General features: G+C 34.7%; 1 protein-coding gene across 21 annotated transcripts in view; it reads left to right on the top strand.

The window, feature by feature from the left end:
• MIER1 (MIER1 transcriptional regulator) overlaps nucleotides 1-22,929 on the top strand; it is a 63,053-nt gene extending 40,124 nt beyond the window's left edge. For 14 of the 21 annotated variants that reach the window (XM_034967034.3, XM_034967031.3, XM_014345593.5 and 11 more), the window contains 6 exons: nucleotides 5,781-5,932; nucleotides 6,631-6,712; nucleotides 7,838-7,932; nucleotides 11,499-11,626; nucleotides 16,670-16,809; nucleotides 19,466-22,929. In XM_034967034.3, the coding sequence (XP_034822925.2) occupies nucleotides 5,781-5,932; nucleotides 6,631-6,712; nucleotides 7,838-7,932; nucleotides 11,499-11,626; nucleotides 16,670-16,809; nucleotides 19,466-19,794 (926 nt within the window). In that variant the 3' untranslated portion in view covers nucleotides 19,795-22,929. The other 7 variants (XM_034967037.3, XM_034967035.3, XM_008958977.5 and 4 more) reach the window with 2 other exon arrangements.
• The last annotated feature ends 208 nt before the right edge of the window (nucleotides 22,930-23,137 follow it).

The raw sequence follows: 23,137 nt of genomic DNA, 5'->3' as shown, positions 1-23,137 counted from the left end.
TGTGATAGCAATATGTTTTAATACATCATTTAAATGTTTAATAGCTACCACTTATTTCTCAAGGTAATTCCTGCAAAATATAGGAACATTGAAGCTAGCAGTATGGAGTGACTTTATTACATATAGAAATTCTGTACATATGGTATGTTCTGTGAACGTATAATTGTGTGCCAAAATAAATGATCTGTTGGCTTTTGTATTTATTTTTGTAATTGAAATGTCAGTTTTGTGCTTTACTCATATAGTGGTTAGCAATGTTCACCATTGAGGTTTTTCTTTCTGCAAATAAATGAACTGAAAGACATTTGTTTTTATTAAATTTCTTTTAAATTTTGACAATGAAAGATAATAGAGCCTATTTTATATTTATATTTTAGTATTTATATTATAAATTTATATTATAGTTGAAAATAGTTTTATTGCAGTATACTTTGTTTTTTATTTTAATATGTTTGTATTATATATCAACAGTGAATAATGATCACATTCTCTTATTTATGCTTAGTTTTAATTTTTAATTTTTGTGGGTACATAGTAGGTGTATATAGTTCCGGGGTACATGAGATGTCTTGATACAGGCATGCAGTGTGTAACAACCACATCATGGCAAATGGTGTATGCATCCTCTCAAGCATATTATCTTTTGTGTTACAAACAATCCATTTATACTCTTTTAGTTCTTTAAAAATGTACAATTAAGTTATTGATTATGGTCACCCTGTTGTGCTGTCAACTATTAGGGGTTACTCATTCTATTTTTTTGTACCCATTAGCCATCCCTACCTCTCTCTTACTCCTTTCCCGGACCGACCTTCCCAGCCTCTAGTAGCCATCCTTCTGCTGTATCTCCATGGGTTCAATTGTTTTGATTTTAGATCCCACACATAATTGAGAACATGGGATATTTGTCTTTTCCGTGCCTGACTTTTTGCTTAACATAATGACCTTCAGTTCCATCCATGTTATTGCAAATGACTGGATCTCATTCTTTTTTTATGGCTGAATAGCACTCTATTAAGTACCACTTTTTTTTTTTATACTTTAAGTTCTAGGGTACATGTGCACAACATGCAGGTTTGTTACATATGTGTACATGTGCCATGTTGGTGTGCTGCACCCATTAACTTGTCATGTACATTAGGTATATCTCCTAATCCTATCCCTTGCCCTTCTCCCCACCCCACAACAGGCCCCGGTGTGTGATGTTCCCTTTCCTGTGTCCAAGTGTTCTCATTGTTCAGTTCCCACCTATGAGTGAGAACATGCAGTGTTTGGTTTTTTGTCCTTGCGATAGTTTGCTGAGAATGATGGTTTCCAGCTTCATCCATGTCCCCACAAAGGACATGAACTCATCCTTTTTTATGGCTGCATAGTATTCCATGGTGTATATGTGCCACATTTTCTTAATCCAGTCTATCACTGATGGACATTTGGGTTGGTTCCAAGTCTTTGCTATTGTGAATAGTGCCACAATAAACATACATGTGCATGTGTCTTTATAGCAGCGTGATTTATAATCCTTTGGGTATTTGCCCAATAATGGGATGGCTGGGTCAAATGGTATTTCTAGTTCTAGGTCCTTGAGGAATCGCCACACTGTCTTCCACAATGGTTGAACTAGTTCACAGTCCCACCAACAGTGTAAAAGTGTTCCTATTTCTCCACATCCTCTCCAGCACCTGTTGTTTCCTGACTTTTTAATGATTGCCATTCTAACTGTTGTGAGATGGTATCTCATTGTGGTTTTGATGCATTCATCTGTTGATGGACACTTTTTTTGCCATCTGTATGTATTCTTTTGAGAAATGTCTCTTCAGATCTTTTGCCCATTTTTAAATCAGATTATTAGACTTTTTTCAATAGAGTTGTTTGAGCTCCTTATATATTCTAGTTATTAGTGCCTTCTAAGATGGGTAGTTTGCAAATATTTTCTCCCATTCTGTAGGTTGTCTCTTTGTTGATTGTTTCCTTTGCTGTGCAAAAGCTTGTTAACTTAATATGATCCTATTTATCTGTTTTTGCTTTGGTTGCCTGTGCTTGTGGGGTATTATTCAGGAAGTCTTTGCCCTCAGTCCAGTGTCCTGCAGAATTTCCCCAATATTTTATTGTAGTAGTTTCATAGTTGGAGGTCTTAGATGTAAGTCTTTAATCTATTTTGGTTTTTGTATGTGACAAGATATAGGGGTCTAGTTCCATTCTTCTGCATATGGATATCCAGTTTCCCAGCACCATTTATTGAAGAGACTATCTTTTCCCAGTGTACATTCTTGGCATCTTTGTCAAAAATGAGTTCACTGTAGGTATGTGATTTGTTTCTGGGTCCTGTGTTCTGTTCTGTATGTCTTATTTTTATGCCAGTACATGCTGTTTTAGTTACTGTCGCTCTGTAGTATAATTTGAAGTTAGGTAATGTGATTCCTCCAGTTTTGTTCTTTCTGCTTAGGATAGCTTTGGCTATTCTGAGTCTTTTGTGGTTCCATATAAATTTTAGGAACTTTTTTTCTATTTCTGTGAAGAATGTCATTGGTAATTTGATAAGGATTTCATTGAATCTGTAGATTGCTTTTGGTAGCATGGACATTAACAACACTGATTCTTTGAATCCATGAATGTGGAATATCATTCCATTTTTTTTTTTTTTTGGTGTCCTCTTTAATTTCTTTTGTCAATATTTTATAGTTGTCATTATGGAGATCTTTCACTTCTTCGGTTAATTTCTAGGTATTTGATTTTATTTGTGGCTATCTTAAATAGGATTAGTCTTTTGATTTCCTTTTCAGAATGTTGACTTGGTGGCATATAGAAATGCTACTGATTTTTGTATGTTGATTTTGTATCCTGCAACTTTACTGAATTTGTCAGTTCTAATAGTTTTTTGTGGCGTCTTTAGGTTTTTCCAAATACAAGATCATATCATCAGTAAACAGGGATAATTTGACTTCTTCCTTTCTAATTTGGATTGCCTTTATATCTTTCTCTTGTCTAATTGTTCTGATTTTTTCATGGTTTAAATTCTAACTTAATATTTTCCATTTTAACATGATTTTAGAAAGTAATTATGCATATGTAATTTTTTTCAGGGACGAGTGATTTATGAAGCTTTCTCATTTTGAGAATTTAAGTATATTAGTTTGTGTAAGGAGGATCAGACTAAGCAGAATGAGATTGCTTTGGAGGGATCGCTGTGGTAAAGGGGCATTCCTCAGCTTTGTAGTTCTAGAAATTCAGACTTTTGTCAGGATACCCAGAATTTGTCTCCTCTTAAGATACCCTATACCATAAACCAAATTCTTGAAACTATTAGGTAAACTATGCTGTTAGAAATAAAACTTGTCAAAGGGACAGTGCTGATTAGTGCATTCTTATGGAAAACATTTCACAGGATATTTTTCATCAGTTTTGTGAACACAGACTTTTTTTTTTTTAAGTACCACAAAACTAAGATATCCTGATATCTTTATTGTAGGGATTACTTAATGGATGGATCAGAATTCTCCTTTTCATTGATACATGGAAACCTCCTTACCTAGTATCTTGGAGAGACATTGACAAATTTTTTCTCTCTGCCATCTGACTTTTTTTATTAGGCACCATGCAGATTATATATTCTTCATTGGTTAGCACTCCTAATTCAAACAGTTAAATAAACATGATTTGTTAGTTATAATAACATTCCAGGCATGCTCCTTTGGACTTGTATCTGTTTTGGTTACAAAATCTCCTGAGCTACCCTTAACTTTTTCCTAAATTCATGTAAGTTATCATTTATACTAACCACAGTGTATTTTAACCTTTTGTTTACTCATCTTTGTAGCATTACTGGTAAGTAGGTCGATCCTTGCCCCATAGGCACTTAGTAAACATTTGGTGCCTAAGTGAATAGGTGGGTGAATTATTTCCGAATTAGGGTTTCCTTGTATGGCCTTGTCTACCCCAAAGATCCCAAAAATATAAGAACTTTCGTCTGCAGAGAACAGAGGCTGAGCAGAGAATAGAAATCAATAGCAGTATATCCAGATTCATTTTATCATGGTAGTTTTATTGTATTTATAATTTAGGATATAACTAGGATTGTACCAGCAGATTAGAAAAGGAATGATGTTTATTAAGGAAGATTTTCTAAATATTTTCCTTTGGGCTGTACTTTAAACAAAAGTATCTATTTTGGGAAACAAGGGAAGATAGAAGAAGGTTTTGAAGTGTGTGTGGGTGAGGGGACAAGATAATTCGTGTGAAAATAATACGGCCGGGCGCGGTGGCTCACACCTGTAATCCCAGCACTTTGGGAGGCCGAGGCGGGTGGATCATGAGGTCAGGAGATCGAGAACCATCCTGGCTAACACGGTGAAACTCTGTCTACTAAAAAATACAAAAACCTAGCCAGGTATGGTGGCACATGCCTGTAGTCCCAGCTACTCTGGAGGCTGAGGCAGGAGAATTGCTTGAACCTGGGAGGCGGAGGTTGCAGTGAGCCAAGATCGCGCCACTGCACTCCAGCCTGGGCAACAGAGCAAGACTTCGTCTCCAAAAAAAAAAAAAAAATTCATTGCCTGGTACATAGGATATGCTTAATTAGCTGTTAATTTCTTTTCATAATAAAAGAAACTTTGACGCTGTTAGTTATTCTTTGTCTCTTAAAATCTTTCTCAGGCTGGCTCCTTCCTGTTGTCATTTACATATTTGCCTCATCTTTGAAAACAAACAAACCAAAACAACATAAAAACTTTCTTCAACTCTACTCTCTAGCTACTCCCCTATCTCCACCATCATAACTAAACTTTTCAAGAGTCTTATTTCTTCGCTTTCCATTTATTCTTCAATCTTATCCAATGTGGCTTCTGCTTCCATCTCTCTACAGAAAGTTCTCAACATTCACCTCCTCGTTAGTAAAGCTGGCATAACCTTTTTCAATTTTCATCCTCATCACTCAACAGAATTTAACCAGTCTTTGAAGCTATTCTTTGAAACACTCTCTTCCCTTAGCATCTGTGATGTTACATTCTTGGTATTTCTTCTGTTTGTGACTTTTGAATTTTATCCATGTTTTCTTCTTATCATTTGGAATTCCACAGGCTTTGTCTTAGGTCATCCTCCTTTCATTACTTTTTGAGTTTTAATTAGATTTAGGCTTTCATCTTCTTATAATGGAAATTATGATGAAACTTAAATACCTTTAAAAAAGTAATGACTTGTTTTTGTGAAAGTGATTTATATACATTATACAACTCAAGCATCACAGAAAACATAAAGAAAGTAAAATTTACTTCAAATCCCACCACCAGGAATTAAGCAGTGTTAACATTTGGTGAACATTCTTCTAGACATATTTTCAAAAATAATAGTTACAGTTACAATTACAGGATTTTAATATGTGCCAGAATGATTGTAAAGTGCTTTAAATCCTTAAAACTATGTGGTAGAGTTATTGTTACCTCCTTTCACAGATGAGACAGAAGGGAAATAATTTGCCCAAGGTCATCATACATGTAATAAGTGGTAGAGGTGGTATTCAAACCAGGAGAGCTTGGAATTTGGTAAACTCAAGATAAAGTCAGACTGGATCTGCAGGGGGCATAAAGTGGTACCTCCTCTCTGTTTAAATTGTTTAATTTACTTAAACTATAGTTTTTGCCCAAGAACGAAGTCAGGCAAGTAGTAGAACCACACACTGTACCTCAGTTCTCAACATTTGGCTCTGAGTTGTTTATTTAGTAATATGTTTTAACACAAACTCTATCAGTTTTTAGAAATTTGTTTAACATTGTCTTTTACTAATTTAGTATATGAAAATGATGATCAGCTCCTGTGGGATCCTGAGTACTTACCAGAAGATAAAGTGATTATATTTCTTAAAGATGCGTCTAGAAGAACAGGTGATGAGAAGGGTGTAGAAGCAATTCCTGAAGGATCTCACATAAAAGACAATGAACAGGTCTGTGAAAGAAACAACTGTTAGAACTTTGCCATACACATTTATACATGTAAATGCTGTCACTTGCATTGTTGTTATTCTGTCCACCAAACTTTTTATAACATTATTGACAGGGAATCTGAGGTTATAATCCCTGTAAGATATCCGTTGTTACCACAGTGACTTCATTGGTGTGAAGCTCAAAAACGAAACAAAAACCTGATGTTTTATTTTGCCTGTATATACTTTTCATTAGGCTTTTTAAAATTCCTTTGGCTATCCCTAAGAATCTGTGTATATCAAGTTGGAATTCTCACCTCGGATTATCTTATGTACATGGTAAGACCAGTGCCTACCATGAACCTATCTTTTTTACCTTTTTAATCATTGTTTTTTTCTGATTTGTTTAAAATTATAGGAATCTCAAGAAGCCACAAAGAAGGGGTTTTCATTGATATAAAATGAATTCTTTTTAGTTCCTAGGATACTATGGCCACCAAGTTTTTACATATCCTACTTTGTACATATTTAAAGGTAGTTGATTTATCAGGATCGAATTCATATTTGTTTTTCTTTGGAGTTCTCTATATATAACATTCACTAAAGTTATTTGCCCTCAAAAAGGATGAAAACACTGGATGTTTGAAAAACTTTTAAGAAATTGTAGCATTGAACTGTTTATAGTCCTTGTCACATATTCAAGCCTTTTATTTTTCTAGGCTTTATATGAATTGGTTAAATGCAATTTTGATACAGAAGAAGCATTGAGAAGATTAAGATTTAATGTAAAAGCAGCTAGAGGTAAGTATAGTTTTTATTCATTTTCATGATTTGGCAGAAATTTTAAAATTAAGCTTTTCAGTTTACCTAGGTATAGCCTAGACTTAATAATACTGATTTTTCTGAGTTTGATAAATATTTACAAAATACCAAGTATTACTAAACAAGTCGTTACGGGGAGTGGGATTAAGATTGTCCCTTCCTCCTTTGTGGGAAAATACAGTCATGTAAGTAAAAATGTAAAAATTTATACTGCCTTATGCATTCAAGGCATATTTATAAATATTTTCTTATTTGATCTTGATAATTGCCCTATGAACTAGGTAGTATGACAGATAATACCTTTACTTAAAGGTAAAAATTGATGAGCCTGAGATCTCTGAACTAAAGTAACTTGGCGAAAGCAAACATAATTCATCAGTAATGAAGCCATGACTAAAATTTGGATTTTTCTTTTTTATACTATATCTGGCTCCTACCCCCCTTCACTAAGAGTACTACATATATATATATATATGTAACAAATGAGAGATACTTATTTAACAAAAATTTGAGTGCCTTCTGAATTCTGAGGATGTAACTATAAACAAAGTCCCTTCCCCTCGTGGTGCTTAGAGCTTAGGTAGGGAAACTGGAAAATAGCTGATGAATTCTTCAAGGAAAATTAGAGGGTGCTATTGAGACCTGTAGTAATGGGACTTAACCTATTTGCGGAGAGGGTAGTGCTTTTAGGGAAAGCATTCAGAATGAAGTAATATTTTTGTTGGGATGCAAAAGAATTATCTCAGTGAAAGGGGATGAGGCAGGAAATAATTCTAAGCAAAGAAGAGACACCATGCACAAAGTCTGAAGTAAGAAAGAACATGGCAAATTTAAGGAATTGAAAGGTGGCTGAGATAGTTTGATCAGTAAGAATTAAGAAGAAAGTGGCACAAGTTGAAGCTGGAGAGGTAGGGACCAAATCATTCAAAATCTTATTAAATAAGGAATTGTTGTCACTTTATCTTTTGCAACAATTAGTAATAGAGCTCAGGAGTAAAATGCTTCCCTCATTTTTACAAGAAGGTTAAGTTTTCATTTGTAATTTTGTTATATGCAATATTTGGGGGAATATTGCTTAACAGTTTGTTCCTCCCATCTTGTCAGAGGAATTATCTGTTTGGACAGAGGAAGAGTGTAGAAATTTTGAACAAGGGCTGAAGGCCTATGGAAAGGATTTTCATTTGATTCAGGCTAATAAAGTAAGTAATGATAATCTCTTTTTTGCAAAAAGAAATTTAGTTGAACAACTCAAATGGTCATGTATCGTAATTTGTTATATTGTCTAGTGTTAAAGGTTTCATAATTAATATGACAATATTTTGGTATTTAGTGAGTAATTATAGTAAGGCTGCCTATACTTCCTAACCTATAATTACCTGTTGGTGACTGTTTTCAGTGCATCATATTGCAGGTGTTTAAGAATTGTACTCATTTACAAGCATGTTAATCAACTTCTAGTTGGGGTGTGTATGTGCAATGCAATTCTTTATAGCTGTTTTCCACAGTCTGTGACTGTTTTATGGAGGGCCTTTGAAATGATTTGGAAACTTTAAAGCACTTTCAATATTGACATTATTTGCAGTTAAAATATTTATTACATTTGCTTAAGTCCTGAGTGGTCTAAAATCAAATACTTAATATTTAACTTAGTTTTAGTCAACATTTAATTCTCTAGGAGCTTCTGTGTCGATAAATCAGCTTTATATTCTTATAGTTATAATTTGAGGATTTTATTTAACATAATCATTTATCATTTCATGTTGATAATATCAGTCATGTAATTTATACTCCAAATAGCTTTATAATTACTTACAGATTTGTTTTGGGGCTTAATTCTTATAACTGAAATTAGGTATGATTTTTAATAGTAACCATATAATTATATAGAATAGAAAAATGTGTTGTTTCCATGAGCAACACATTAGGACAACAGATTAGGACAGGCAGAATTAAAGTCTTGGAGATTAAATGTAGGAAATTAATTCCTAGGCTTATGATTATCACATTATTTTTAGTTAGTAGAAATGACAAGGGTATTGGTTTATGTAATTCCTTAAAGATAGCTTCTAAGTTTTGTGTCGTAGCTTGTCCAGGACCTTGTTGAAAGTACCTGGGCTTATGTCTGAGGCTCTGAACAGTCTTCTGCCACAGCTCTCTTTTTATACATTTGGATGTGATTGGATTTTTTTGACACATATTTGATATTTTTTGTTATTAATAAAATATTTACAAATCCTGTGGGTTCATTTCTTAAATTTTGTCATGCATGAACTAGTTTATTCTTATTTTTATTATTATTTTTTTAAGTGGGAACTGGGCAGTGAAGAGCCCCACTCCCAATTAGTTCATTCTTAATTATTTTGTTGAATGTTGGCAGTTTACCGCAGATAACACTAATAGAGAAATGTTTAGTTTTAGCATTTAGGATAACTTAGAAGACAATGTAATTAGTTTCAAAAATGTATACCCCTAATGTTGTGTTCATATCATCTGATAACCTCAAATATAGTTAACATTCAAGAAAAGGAGTGCATTATGTGACTGGCTGTGTATGTTTTTGATTAAAAAAGAAAAAAGTTCGTTGTTTCATGGTTGAAAGGGACAACATTTTTGGATAAGGTTTTTGTTGTTGTTGTTTTTTAACACTTCTGCTTGAATTAAAACACTCTTAACCAAACCATGCTGAATTACCTAAGGAAGGGACCCCTGGAATAATGATAGCTGATGTAACAAGCAGCAGCAACAACCCTGACCAATATGATTTTTTTAAAGGAGTTAAGAAATTACAGGTGACTTGAAACTTGGAGCCAAGTAACATAAGTATTAAAAGTATAACCTTGATTTCTCATAAATATTTGGGACAGTGGCATTTAAATGTTACAAGGTAGAAGTCAGCTGACCTCTACATAATACACTAAATTACTCTAGTGCACAAAAAGAGGACAGTAATTCTTTAAAAGGGAGAAGAGTACTCTAGTGAGAATATCGAGTTTGTTTTTATATCTGGAAGTTCAGATTTAATCATAAGTTCTATTTTGAGGGCTTTTGTTGAAGATTTTTCATAATCTTAACTTTGCATGCCCCAAAATGACTTTATCTTTTTGCTTTCAGTAAAGTACAGTTGACTTAGTTCGAATCTATCTAGAAATAAGATCCTAGAGGAGACAACAGCTTGAGAGGATGATTTTTTTAAAGTCCTGATTGCTGTCAGTCTCAGAGCAATATGGATCAGAGCTGTAAAGTGCAAACGGGAAGAAAGCAAAATATATGTTGGGTAAGGGAGGGTATCATCAACATTTGTCCTTTAGGTGCAATCAGTGCTACAGAATATTTACTTCAAGAGCAGAAATGTATGGGATAAAGAAGTATATTGCATCCAGAACACATACAGACACTGGATTTCCTTTTAAATGGTCAGTATTGCCGGTGCAGTGGCTCATGCCTGTTATCTCAGTACTTTGGGAGGTTGAGGCATGCAGATTGCTTGAGCCTGGGAGTTCAAGAACAGCCTAGGCAACATGGCAAAACCCCATCTCTACAAAAAATAGAAAAATTACCTAAGTTTGGTGGCATGCAATTGTGGTCCCAGTTATTGAGGGTGCTGAGGCAGGAGGATTGCTTGAGCCTGGGAGGGCAAGGCTGCAGTTAGCAGTTTGGTGCCACTGTACTCCAGCCTGGGCAACAGAGCATGACTCTATCTCAAAAGAAAAAAAAAGAAAGGAAAAAAGTTATCAGTATTTTATTTATATACATCAGCCCTAAATCCTCAGTATTTTATGTATATACATCAACCCTACCACCAGTTCTCCCGGCTAAGTAACAAAAAGGAATTCTGTCAGCATCATTTAATTCCGTAGGCATTTAACATTATGTGAGGGGAGCCATTCAGTTGCACAAATAGGTACAGCACAGTAAGCCACAAGAGTAACTTAGTAAACAAAGCATTAGCATTATTATACTTTTAACTCACTGTGGCATCTTCCCAGACTTTCTAGAGAGTAAATTAACTGAGTCTGGGTTGCTGTTGGGACTAGTAAGAGAATCTTTCAAAAGGGAATTTAAAGATACACTCCCTAGGTACCCGTACTCTGAGAGTAAAAGTATTAGCAAACTGTTTATAACATTTATTTTAACATGAATGCCACTTCCAGGCCTTTTTGTGTGTGTGTGTGTGTGAGACTGAGTCTCATTCTGTCACCCAGGCGGGAGTGCAGTGGTGTGATCTCAGCTTAATGCAGCCTCTGCCCCCACCCCCACCCCCCTGCTGGGGTTCAAGTGATTCTCCTGCCTTAGCCTCCCGAGTAGCTGAGATTACAGGCGCCTGCCACCATGCCCGGCTAATTTTTGTATTTTTAGTAGAGATGGGGTTTCACCATCTTGGCCAGGCTGGTCTTGAACTCCTGACCTTGTGATCCAACCCCCTCGGCCTCCCAAAGTGCTGGGATTGCAGGCGTCAGCCACCGTGCCCGGCCAACTTCCAAGCATTTTTAATACAGGAATATATTTTTCTAGTAAATTAGGATGATGGTTGCATTTTAAAAAGCACAGTGCTGTATATCTGAAGACCTGTTGCCAATATATTATTTCTCTTAATAGACGTTTAGAAAGAATAGCTTTCAACATAGCTGCTACACTGTTGTATGTTATATATAGGATTATATTTCAGTTAAGGACTAGCCAAATTTATTTTCAAACTTCAGATGTTTATCATGAAGTAACTTTGTTAAAAAGGAGATTCTTAAAAGCAAGCATTTGTTTCTTATAGGTCCGAACAAGGTCAGTTGGTGAATGTGTAGCATTCTATTACATGTGGAAAAAATCTGAACGTTATGATTTCTTTGCTCAGCAAACACGATTTGGAAAGAAGAAATATAATCTTCATCCTGGTGTAACGTGAGTTAATTTTTTCCTTAAGAGCTATATATACATTTTTGCTAAGCTTTTCTAGATTTTTCTTGAGTTAATTATTATTTTGATAATCTTGCTTTTATATACTTGATCTTAACCAGAAGGCCGAGAGTGATAAAATCTTGCTTTTATAATACACATTAAACTTTACCATCTATTATATCTTCATAAATAAGGCATTTAGACTTTTCAGTGTCTTATGAAATATTGTAAACTACAGTTCATATTATGAGACAAGCATATCATTAAAGCAAGATTTAGAATGTATATTTTTAATACACTGTTGAGAAGAAATGGATCAGAACAGCTGTGAAAGCATGTTTTTCTTAAATTCAGTTCCATTCAGTATAAGCACATACAGTTTTAATCTTTTTTTTTTTTTGAGATGTAGTCTCAAATCTGTTGCCCAGGCTGGAATGCAGTGGTGCAATCTCAGCTCCCTGCAGCCTCCGTCTCCCGGCTTCAAGCGATTCTCCTGCCTCAGCCTCCCGAGTAGCTGGGATTACAGGTGCCTGCCATGACGCCTGGCTAATTTTTGAATTTTTATTAGAGACGGGGTTTCACTGTGTTGACCAGGCTGGTCTTGAACTCCTGACCTCAAATGATCCACCTGCCTCAGCCTCCTAAAGTGCTGGGATTACAGGAGTGAGCCACTGTACCCAGCATACAGTTTTTTTATAGACGAAAAAAAACATATATATGGTGACTTTCCTTTTCCTAGCTTTCCTGAATCTTTCCTCTAACAAGTAATATTTAAGAATTAGTAATGTAACTCTAGCGTAGTCCCAGTGACACAGATATGGGTTGTTGTATCCATTCTTTATGTAAAATGTCTGATATGCCTAATTTATTCCCATGTTAAGAGAATTTATTGTCTTCACCTCATTCAGTCTAGCTTTGGAGTGAAACATTCCACTACCACTGGCAATTTGTTACTTAAATAGAAAAGAGTATTGAACCCCTTGTCTTTCATGAATTGCTTTAAAATGGTGATTAATTGTTATGGTGGAATTAACTTTACAGTGCTATCCTTAATTATTCCCTAATGTTTACAGAATAAAAAAAAATGCAAAATAAAAAAATAATTGACTTTGTCAGTGTACTCCAGTAAAGATGTTCTTAAAGCTGACCAAATAATTACCTTCGAAAGATGTGCTTGGGCCAGGTGCGGTGGCTCACTCCTGTAATCCCAGCACTTTGGGAGGCTGAGGCGGGTGGATCACAAGGTCAGGAGTTTGAGACCAGCCTGACAAACATGGTGAAACCCCATATCTACTAAAAATACAAAAATTAGCCGATGTGGTGGTGCACGCCTATAGTCTCAGCTACTCGGGAGACTGAGGCAGAAGAATTGCTTGAACCCAGGAGGCAGAGGTTGCAGTGAGCCGAGATCAAACCACTGCACTCCAGCCTGGGCAACAGAACCGAAACTCCATCTCCAAAAAAAAAAAGAAAGAAAGATGTGCTTGTATGTTTATTTGATCTTGCTCTTCAGACTCCTAAACTGCACTGTTTCTTGATCAAGTTCATTTATAGGTATCTCTGCTGGTCACTTCCTTAGAAGGTCAAATGCTCTAAAGCCCACAGTAAAACAATCCGAAAGAGAATAAATGGGTATGATTCACCCTTGGAAATCATGGGACAATGGAGTGTGTACATCATCCCCCATTATTCAAAGCTGGTGATTGCTAAAGTGGAATTTCATAAATAGCAGTATTGCAAATTTTATCTAATTGCTTAATGTTAAATTTATAGTTAATTTTTTTTCCATTGGTAGTATTCAAGCATAATAATATAGAATTAGATATAGCATCTAGTCTGCAGATATATCTTAAAATAGTCATGATTTTCAAGGTATTATATAGGGAAAAGCAATAGTAACATCTTTTATTTTTTTCAACCATTTCAGAAATAATGTTCACACGTGAGCTACATTCAGTCTGTAATCATCAGCAGTAACAACATAAGAATGGCCATGCTGGGTCAGACCCATGGTTCATCCAGTTTTCTCTTTCAGAAAGCATCACCAAAGTGTGGGCTGGCTTAGTTGGTCCTCTGTGATGTCAAGCTCAACAGGTTAGGTAGGGATGTGCCACCAAATGTTCTAATTTCTCTATTGATCTCCCCATAGCTTCTGAAAACTTTTTGAAGATACTTTTATCTGTAACTTTAATGACTCTTAAGGTTAAATATTCTTTAGGTAGAGTGGTCACAGTTAAAAATAAACAATATCTTAATAGTGGTCACCTGGTATAATGGTATGACGTGAACTAATGTGTTTTTTCCCTTAGGCAGGAATACCATGGTTTTGTAGGCTTCAGTTGTAGCCCCACTGGGTTGTTTTTTTTAATAAAGTTTATTTAACTGAAAGAATCATACTTTTTTACTGAGACGCTTCCCTTTTAGCTGTGTTATGTCTTCTGTAAGAAGCAGTGACCAAACTACATTTCTTTCCAGATGGGGATAAATTTTTCTGGTTTGCTTCCGTTACCATCTCTTTCTGTTAATAGCTGCACTTTAAGTGACTTCATAAAACATTAAGCTAATGTGTTTAGAGAGAAATTTGAGTGAATTTTCTCATCCTTCTTTTTAGGTCAAAATCCATAATTCAGAGCACATTATCCTGAAAGTCATTTGTTCACCAGGATGAAACACATTTTCCCCTTTTCTGCCTACAAACAGCCTTTGAAAGATTCTGCTACACATTGTCCCTATTTACTACCTGGAAGAATTGGGAACCTTATTGGAGATTTCATTGTAGAATACTCAGCTTTCCAAGTAATTTTTCCAAAAACTAAACATTAACTCAGCATAACTTTGATTACCTGAATGCTGCTCCAACTTTCTGGATGGTTTGTCTGATTCTGCCCTTTCCTGAACATTCTGGATGCTATTAATCTTTAGGAAACAATGATAATAATAATTACTATCCTTTCACAGAATTATGACTATATCCAGAAATTAAAAATAATTTTGATATCAACTCTTGTTTCCTTTGCCTTGGCTTTTTTTTTTTTTTTTTAAGACGGAGTCTCAACCTGTTGCCCAGGCTGCTGGAGTACAGTGGCGCAATCTTGGCTCACTGCAACCTCCACCTCCTGGGTTGAAGTGATTCTACTGCCGCTGCCTCCCGAGTAGCTGGGATTACAGGCATGCGCCACCACACCCGGCTAATTTTGTATTTTTAGTAGAGACAGGGTTTCTCCATGTTGGTCAGGCTGGTCTCAAACTCCCAACCTCAGGTGATCCACCTGCCTCGGCCTCCCAAAGTGCTGGGATGACAGGCGTGAGCCACCACACCCGGCCTTGCTTTGGCTTTTAACTTCCTTCATATTATCCATTCCCACTATAACATATTTATTTCCAACAATTCCTCATCATGTGTCTTCTGTTAGCCTTAGCACCTGAAGTCCCTTTGGGACTCACCACACTTATTTCTGTGTGCTTCAAATTTGTTATGTAATTTTTCTATAATTATGATGAGTAGCATAAAGCTGAAGAAGTCTTCAAGACCATCTAATTTAATTCTATATAGATTTATAGGTATTCAAGACCATCTAATTGAATTCCCTTCATTTATAGATGAGGAAAATAAGGCATAGAATGTAAATTGCGTAGGTCATGGTCATATACATTTCTGAGATATGTATTAGTTTTATGCCTCAGACTATTAGAAGTTTCTTGAAGTCAGGTATCACATCCCTATATTTGTTAAATCCCTATAACCTAGGAGACAGTGATGACCATATAGGTTGAGATAACTACAATTAATAGCATATTATAGACTATTAACACAGACTTTCAGAAAATTCCTCAGAGCTTCCACTGTTTCCTTCTTATTTACCCTGCTCACAAAATTCTAAGAGATTTGTCTTAATATTTCTATCATACTTATACTGAAGGAATTTTAAGATAAGTAACACAATTAGAATTTTATTGAGTTTCTTTCTGTTCTGTGCCTTGCACAACTTAGGTACCAGTGGTGCAGGTATAAACAAAGTAGACTAAAAATTCCTGACCTTGGGGAATTCTAGTGCAGTATCTAGTATCAGCAAACTTTTTCTGTAACAGGTAGAGAATAAATATTTTATGCTCTGTAGTAAGAAAGGACTTAATCACACTACTCAGTTCTGCAGTTGTTGCAGGAAAGCAGTCATAGACACTATGTAAACAAATGTGTGTGGCTGGGTTCCAATAATACTTTATTTACAAAAAACAGATGGCCAGCCCACAGGCTATAGTTGGCTGACTTTTATTCTAGTGGTTTAGTAGCACTTTTTGGATTATGAAACATTTTTATGTACATATATAATACAATAACCATGTGTGTTAGATAGGAGACATATGATTTATCTACATTTTGTAGGTGATACACTAAACCTGAGAGAGACAAATCTCTATCCCAGATCTGCTCACCAATGTCACTTAACCACAGTTATGTAGTTCAGGAATGATTTAGAGAAGAAATGAGCTCACATACAATGAGAAAGTGACAGGATAAAACCAGCAGATAATCCCAGGAATTTAGTTAGCATCTTATAGCTCAGATCTGGCAGAAATACAATACCAAAAATATCCAGGAAGGTTTTAGGAGGTAATCAGTCCTTTTTGTTAGGCTCAAATTTGTCTTTTAGGTATCGCCTTTAGGAGCTTTAAAATTCAATCTATGTTTGTACAGAAATTCTTTTGTACTTTTACTAGACATCACCCCTATCACTTCAGTTAAGAGATCTTCCAGTTCTAGTTGGGCCACTCTGAGCACCTGCCTACAACTTTACAAGCTTTAAAATTTCCTATGGGTCTCTAAAATTTGTTACTTTAAAGCCTTTATGCATTTTTCCTATAAACATGTAACCAAAAGGAGCTTTTCATTTAAATATTCAGATCCTGGTATGATAGATGAAGCACTGGAATGAATGTTAAGTGAACATTAGGATATGTTTGTTAAGAAAGCCTTCTAAATTTAACCTCAACTAATTTTTAATTTTCAGCTCTTTTTAATATAAAAATTGTTTTATTAATTTTAAGGGATTACATGGATCGTCTTCTAGACGAAAGTGAAAGTGCTGCATCTAGTCGAGCACCATCCCCTCCCCCAACTGCATCAAATAGTAGTAACAGCCAGTCTGAGAAAGAAGATGGCACTGTAAGCACTGCTAATCAAAATGGTAAGCAACCAGAGAAACATTTCTCTTTCTTCATAATAAGGGACACTTTCTTTCAGTGACTTGGGAAATTCAGTTTGGGTTTCTATTAAACTTCCAGAGCAGAAAGTAAAAAATGATAACACATGAGACAAACATAACATCAGCATACATATATACTAACAGAATACAAAGTGATTGGACATCACTAAAAAGTAATTTTAATAAAGCCTACTGTCAACAGTGACTATTTCTTGTAAGAAATTTGTTCTTTTTCAGTAGCATCTCTTTTCCTGTCTGTCTAGTTGGGTTGATGCCTAGATAGAAGTATTTATGTTAACTCTTAGGTCAAAACCCTGCAGTTTCACATGAGATATACAGATCATTGCAAAATACCTTGATGTAAGGTAACAAGTGCACTGTTTTGAATATTTAAGTTCTCTTTGATAGCATAATAACCTTGAATAATGAGAAAAGATAAAGCCGGTATCAACCTGTATATTAATATTCTACAGAAATATTTGTTTTTCTCTCCAAGAAAAAGAGAAGAAAAAGGCATACCAATTGTTTGAGGTTCAGATAGTGTTTCCGTTTAAAATATATAGTGGACCAGAGATCACTGTGCTGATCAGTAGTAAGAGCCAGAGAATTATTTTGATTTCTTCTTTGATTAAATGGTCTTTTTAAGTGAAAGAGTTCCAAGAAGAAAGTAATAAGCGCCACCCCCAGCTCCTCTGAGGAAACTGGTGATAGGAGAGTACCAGTGAAGAGCTGACTTCTTCCTGACAGAAACTGGAAGAGAAACACTGTGAAAGCCTTGATCCTCTTCTGACCTTTGGTCTCACATTGGTCCTGCTGGAGTGTATATGCTTAGTTCATTTCATGACCCCTCTCTGTTCCCTCACTACTTCTAGGAATAAACCAAACAAACAAAACTTAGGGCCCAGTAACTATGTCCTGGTCCAAGAAGGTTTATTGACTTGATGTCTAATGTTTGTCACGTCCATTCTGAAGTAGAATAAGATGCTGAGACTCTGACCTTGGGACTAACCGTATAGGCTCAAGGGAGGCAGACAGTTGGTACTACTACTGTTTTCCCTGTTTGTTCTTAACATAGTAACACCAAATAAATCATTTTCTTTTCCTTTTTAAAAAACTATTTGATGAGAACATGCTGTTAGGCTAGGAAAGTGTTCATAAGTTACTTATAAATTACTTGTAGCTCAAAAGCCACTCAACATTACGTACAGTCAAAACTGCCAGCTTTTTCAAAGGAAGGAAGGAACTTTTCATCCCAATGTTATATTACTTTTTTATATGGGGCTTTAATTAGTACTTTGAAATCTTACAGTTATTTTTGACCTAATCACAGTCGTCAGCTAGCTTTTTGGACTTGTTCCTGCAGAATTGTTCTCTTCAATATATTATGATGCATAATCCCCATGTGCATTCATGATTTGAGTGCATTGAGTTGGTCAAAATAGAATATTTTCTTCGATCAGAATACAGTATTTGAGGCTCATCCTTTATGCCGAATATTTTTCAAGCAATTAAATTGTAATTATTCAGTGATGCATCCTATATTTTACTTTCTATCACCAAAATTTGCATTCCATTTTACAGTCAACTCTAAAATGAACTTTTGTTTTCTTTTATTAGAATAATTTTGCTTTTACTTTTCTCACCTACTATAGAATTTGTATTTACTTTTTAAGTAATTTGTATTTACTTAAGTAAATAATTTAGCACTTTCAAGTATATGCTTGGATAGTGCGGCATTAGTTTTTTAACGTTATGACAGATTATTTAAGACTACTTAGGTAAATAGTGTGTGATCATCTTTTTTTTCTTTTTGAGACAGAGTCTTGCTTTGTCGCCCAGGCTGGAGTGCAGTGGCACAATCTCGGCTCACTGCAACCTCCGCCTCCTGGGTTCAAGTGATTCTGCTGCCTCAGCCTTCCGAGTAGCTGGGAGACGGTGCACGCCACCACTCCTGGCTAATTTTTGTATTTTTAGTAGAGACAAGTTTTCACCCTATTGGCCAGGCTGGTCTTGAACTCCTGACCTCATGATACACCCGCCTTGGCCTCCCAAAGTGCTGGGAATACAGGCGTGAGCCACTGCACCCAGCCTTGTGTGATCTTTTAAAGTACAGTTCCCATAGATTTACATTAAGAATAAAAAAGTCATGACATCTTGCTTTTATATGGCAGTTTACTCAAGCTTTTTAAAGAAAGAGCATTCATCTTGCTTTTACGTGGTTTTAGAATGTTGAAAACCTTTTGTTAAATCTGAGTAATTTACTGCATTTTCCATTAATTCAGCTTAGTTAGACTGCTGGATCCAGTGCTTATTTGCTGTCACATATACCTAATATGCTTTTAACATATGCCAAATTCTGTTCTTATTTCTTTACATTTATTAACTTATTTAATTTTCACAACAACCCTGTGAGGAATATCTATTATGATCTTCATTGTATATATGTAATGAAATGGAGATACAGAAAGAGTAAATAATTTGCCTAAGGCGACATAGCTTATAAGTAATAGAGCAAGAATTTAGACTATGTATTTGATACCTTGCTTCCTTGATAACAATAACTACAAGCTGTTTTATAATAGTTTGCAAATTTAACTTTTTTCTAATTGTGGTTTCATTTATATTTCTTTCAACTTAGGAGTGTCATCTAATGGACCAGGTGAAATATTAAACAAAGAGGAAGTAAAAGTTGAAGGGTTACACATTAATGGACCAACAGGTGGAAATAAGAAACCACTTCATGCAGATATGGATACTAATGGTTATGAAACAGATAACCTTACCACTGACCCAAAACTTGCCCATATGACTGCAAGAAATGAAAATGATTTTGATGAAAAAAGTGAGAGACCTGCCAAAAGGCGAAGGGTAAACAGCAATGGAAAAGAAAGTCCAGGTTCTTCTGAATTTTTCCAAGAAGCAGTCTCACATGGGAAATTTGAAGAACTTGAAAACACAGATGACTAAATTTTAGACCTATTTTACTTTCTTTGGAGTAAATTCTGGTGTGACTAAAATTTTCAGGGTTGATGGGTTACCTTAAAAAGTTGATTTCCTTGAAGCAGTTTGAAAATTTGAATTGAGTCTTAACTTTAGGAAATGAGGTTTCATAATTCTGCCTTTTGCAGATTTTTTTACTTTAAAGCTGTCAGACTCTTTTAAGGGTATTTTAAAAATTAGTAAATTTGAATGAACTAAAGATATATCTCTACCTTCTCATTTGAATATCTTTAGTTCATTCAAATTTACTAATTTTGGTAAATTTGAATGAACTAAAGATATATCTGTACCTTCTCGTTTGATGTATTAATCATAAAATTTCACTACAAGGTAATTTTTGCTTAGTTTGATGGATGAATGGGAAACTCAAGTCCACATTTCTGCTTAATACCAATTTCTCTGAGTTTCTTGAAATGTCTTTAAAACAGACATTTTTCTCACCAAACAGTTTGAGTATCTTTATTAAGGAAACCCTTACGAATCCTGAAAATTATGCTAGCATGATTTTTTTATATATAGAAGTTTAAAAATAAACCAGGTCAGGTTTGTATATGTAAAATTGTTGACATCAATGATGTCTTTCCATATTCTTATCTGGGCTTAAGAAATACATTCTGTATTTTTCCAGATTCTTTGTAGCCTTTGAAAGATTTTTACAGTACATATGTCTTGACTGAGCTGTCCTTTCTTAATACAAAAGCTTGTATAATTTTCTTAACTTGTACAGTTGGTAAACTTTTATGAGAGGAATTGTTATTCTGAGTCTGTCAGCTTTCATTTTATTTTGCTAAGGTTTTTCTAATGAATTTTTAAGTGTTTGTGTAGTAATTAAGTCATATTTCTTATCCAGGTGGTTAAAGCATTCATAAAGGATTATAAACCTTTTTTTTTTTTTTTTTTTTTTTTTCAGATTTCTACTTAAGGGCAAGTAATTTGAGAATTCTGAAATTAAGCATGATGCTTAGATTGCAGTTTGTTTTGCATTTGCTATAATTTTCAAAATTATTTTTGAAGCAAGACAAAAGTTTAATGTCAGCTTAAGTGCTTAAATATATCATGCTGACCAGAATCCTGTTATTTTTATATGCATCATAAAATTTCCCATTTCTGCATTAAATAAACAGAGGAGGGGGGTCAAGTGATACTTAGATATTGGCACACACAAGGAACAACTGTTGGCAGGCAGTATCGATTTTATGAAGAGAAAGTGAAGTTTGAAAACTTTTCAAACTTTTCTAGTTACAATCCAATTTTTCAGATTTGATAATGCTTTTCCAAAGTGAAAATAAGATACACAATAATCATTGCTCTGTGTGATTACAGATAGGATTATCCATCTGCATAGCCTTGTAAAAGTGCCATTTTATTTTTAGTGCTAAATTCTTGTTAAATAATGTAGTTTTATATAGCTGATAGACCAACCTATATCCAAACTTCTATAAAATATTAATTATTCTTGTTTTTCTCACACAGGAATACTCCAAATGCTTCTTCCAGTTCATTTTTCAGCCATCAGTTCAAGAGCCAATGCCTTTTTAAAATAAAGCTTCTGTGGTCTTGTTTTTAATGGCTCAACTGTCTGATGTAATTGAGTGAAGGTTTGCACTGAGAAATTAGCATTCAGGCCTTACCCCCATGAAGTATTACTGTTAACATATGTTCAGACTGCTTCCCTTCACCAATGTGAACAACTTATTTTCCCAAACAGTGTTAAAAGCCACTTTGCAACACTTGACTTCATCTTAATGTACATTCACTGTTGTTACATACATATCTAAGTAAATCAAAGTTTTGGGTGGAAGTGTTGAGAAGTATGAGTTTTTTGTTGTTTTTGTTTTACTTAAAACTTTTAATTTATCCAGAATGGCAGTAGCTTTAGCAAGCAGATGGTCACAATCTGTTTTCTAAATCATTTTTTATTAAATGAATCCAAAGTATCCTAGCTCTTTGTCAAAGATGATCTGTAGAAATGTTTTTAAAGATTAGGGATGCTGTACTTTTTGAATTGTTGCAGTGTTGGAGATGCCATTTTCACCTTTTTAAAAAGATGCATTTTATTTGCAGGTTTGTGAAGTTCTTGCAAACTCTTACTACAGAAGTGTTTTAAATAAATTCTCAGGCATGTTTGCAAAAATATGGCACATGTATACATTTTAGGAAATGTTACTTTTGTTAATCTTTAAAAAATACACCTAATGAAAGACATTCCACTATTATGCATAATGCTCAGCTTTTTGTAAAGAAATATTTAATTGTATTTTGTGTTTATACAGGTATTTCACACAATAATTTGTTCTTAATGCAGCCACTATAACTTGATAAGTCATTGCACTATTTAAAAAGTTTTAGTAATATCATGAATTTAATTTGCTTAAGATTTAGTACATTTCAGAACTTTTGAACTTTTGACAAATTGCATTGGGAAAAGAAGTCTGTTAATAGTGATTTAGTCTCCCCGCCTCATTCCCACCCCCAACAAAGCACTATCATTTTCATTTGGAATGGGTATTTTCTCTTTCATGATGTATTTTCAAATAGAGTTCAGGATCTGCAATTCAGTTCAACACAAGTTTGTTGAGCTTTAAAATGTATTTGAAGTAATATTTAAATAGGCATTTAAAATTTCAAATTAGATGTTAAATTTATGCATAGTAATTTTGCACTGTAAAATAATTCCCTTCTCCCATTCCTTGTCTGCCATTCTGAATATGCTTATTAAAATATTTTTTTAAACATATTTGCCTACATAATACTGTGTGAATATTTTCATTAGATTAATTCACTAAGATTTTATTAGAGATTGTTTGAATGATGCATGTTATTGACAATACAAATATATATATATACACAGTCTGTTTCTTCTATTCCTAGACATATTGCACTACTTTTTCAGTGGTTCTTGGTCCCCTTTACCGCATCTTGGGTGATGTATTTTTGTCTTCTTCCCCTTTGCCACAAGAGATCCTTTCAGTCCCTAGACCTCCATTCACTCTGTTTCTCTTCTGCTGGATTATATAATTTAAAAATAATTTGTTCCCGTATTTTGTAGTGGAGTTCATATCACATTATGTTTTGCAAAATAAAACTTGTTTTGTCACAATATTTTCTTTGCTATCGATGGATAATTAGGAGTGGGCACTTGGAATAACTGAGGGCTGGTGAATATAATAGGCAATATTTACATGTGTGCTGATGACCCTAGGGGTGTGTAACTAAATACCAAATCAGATAGTAAGGTTTTCCCAACTATAATCCATATTCATGAAAAATGCCAATGTGGAAAACCTTGTAACATACAGAAGAACAGGAG

The sequence above is a fragment of the Pan paniscus genome, chromosome 1, assembly GCF_029289425.2.
Source record: "Pan paniscus chromosome 1, NHGRI_mPanPan1-v2.0_pri, whole genome shotgun sequence".
In the NCBI taxonomy this organism is placed as follows: Eukaryota; Metazoa; Chordata; class Mammalia; order Primates; family Hominidae; genus Pan; species Pan paniscus.
This window is presented reverse-complemented; position numbering and strand designations above follow the sequence as displayed.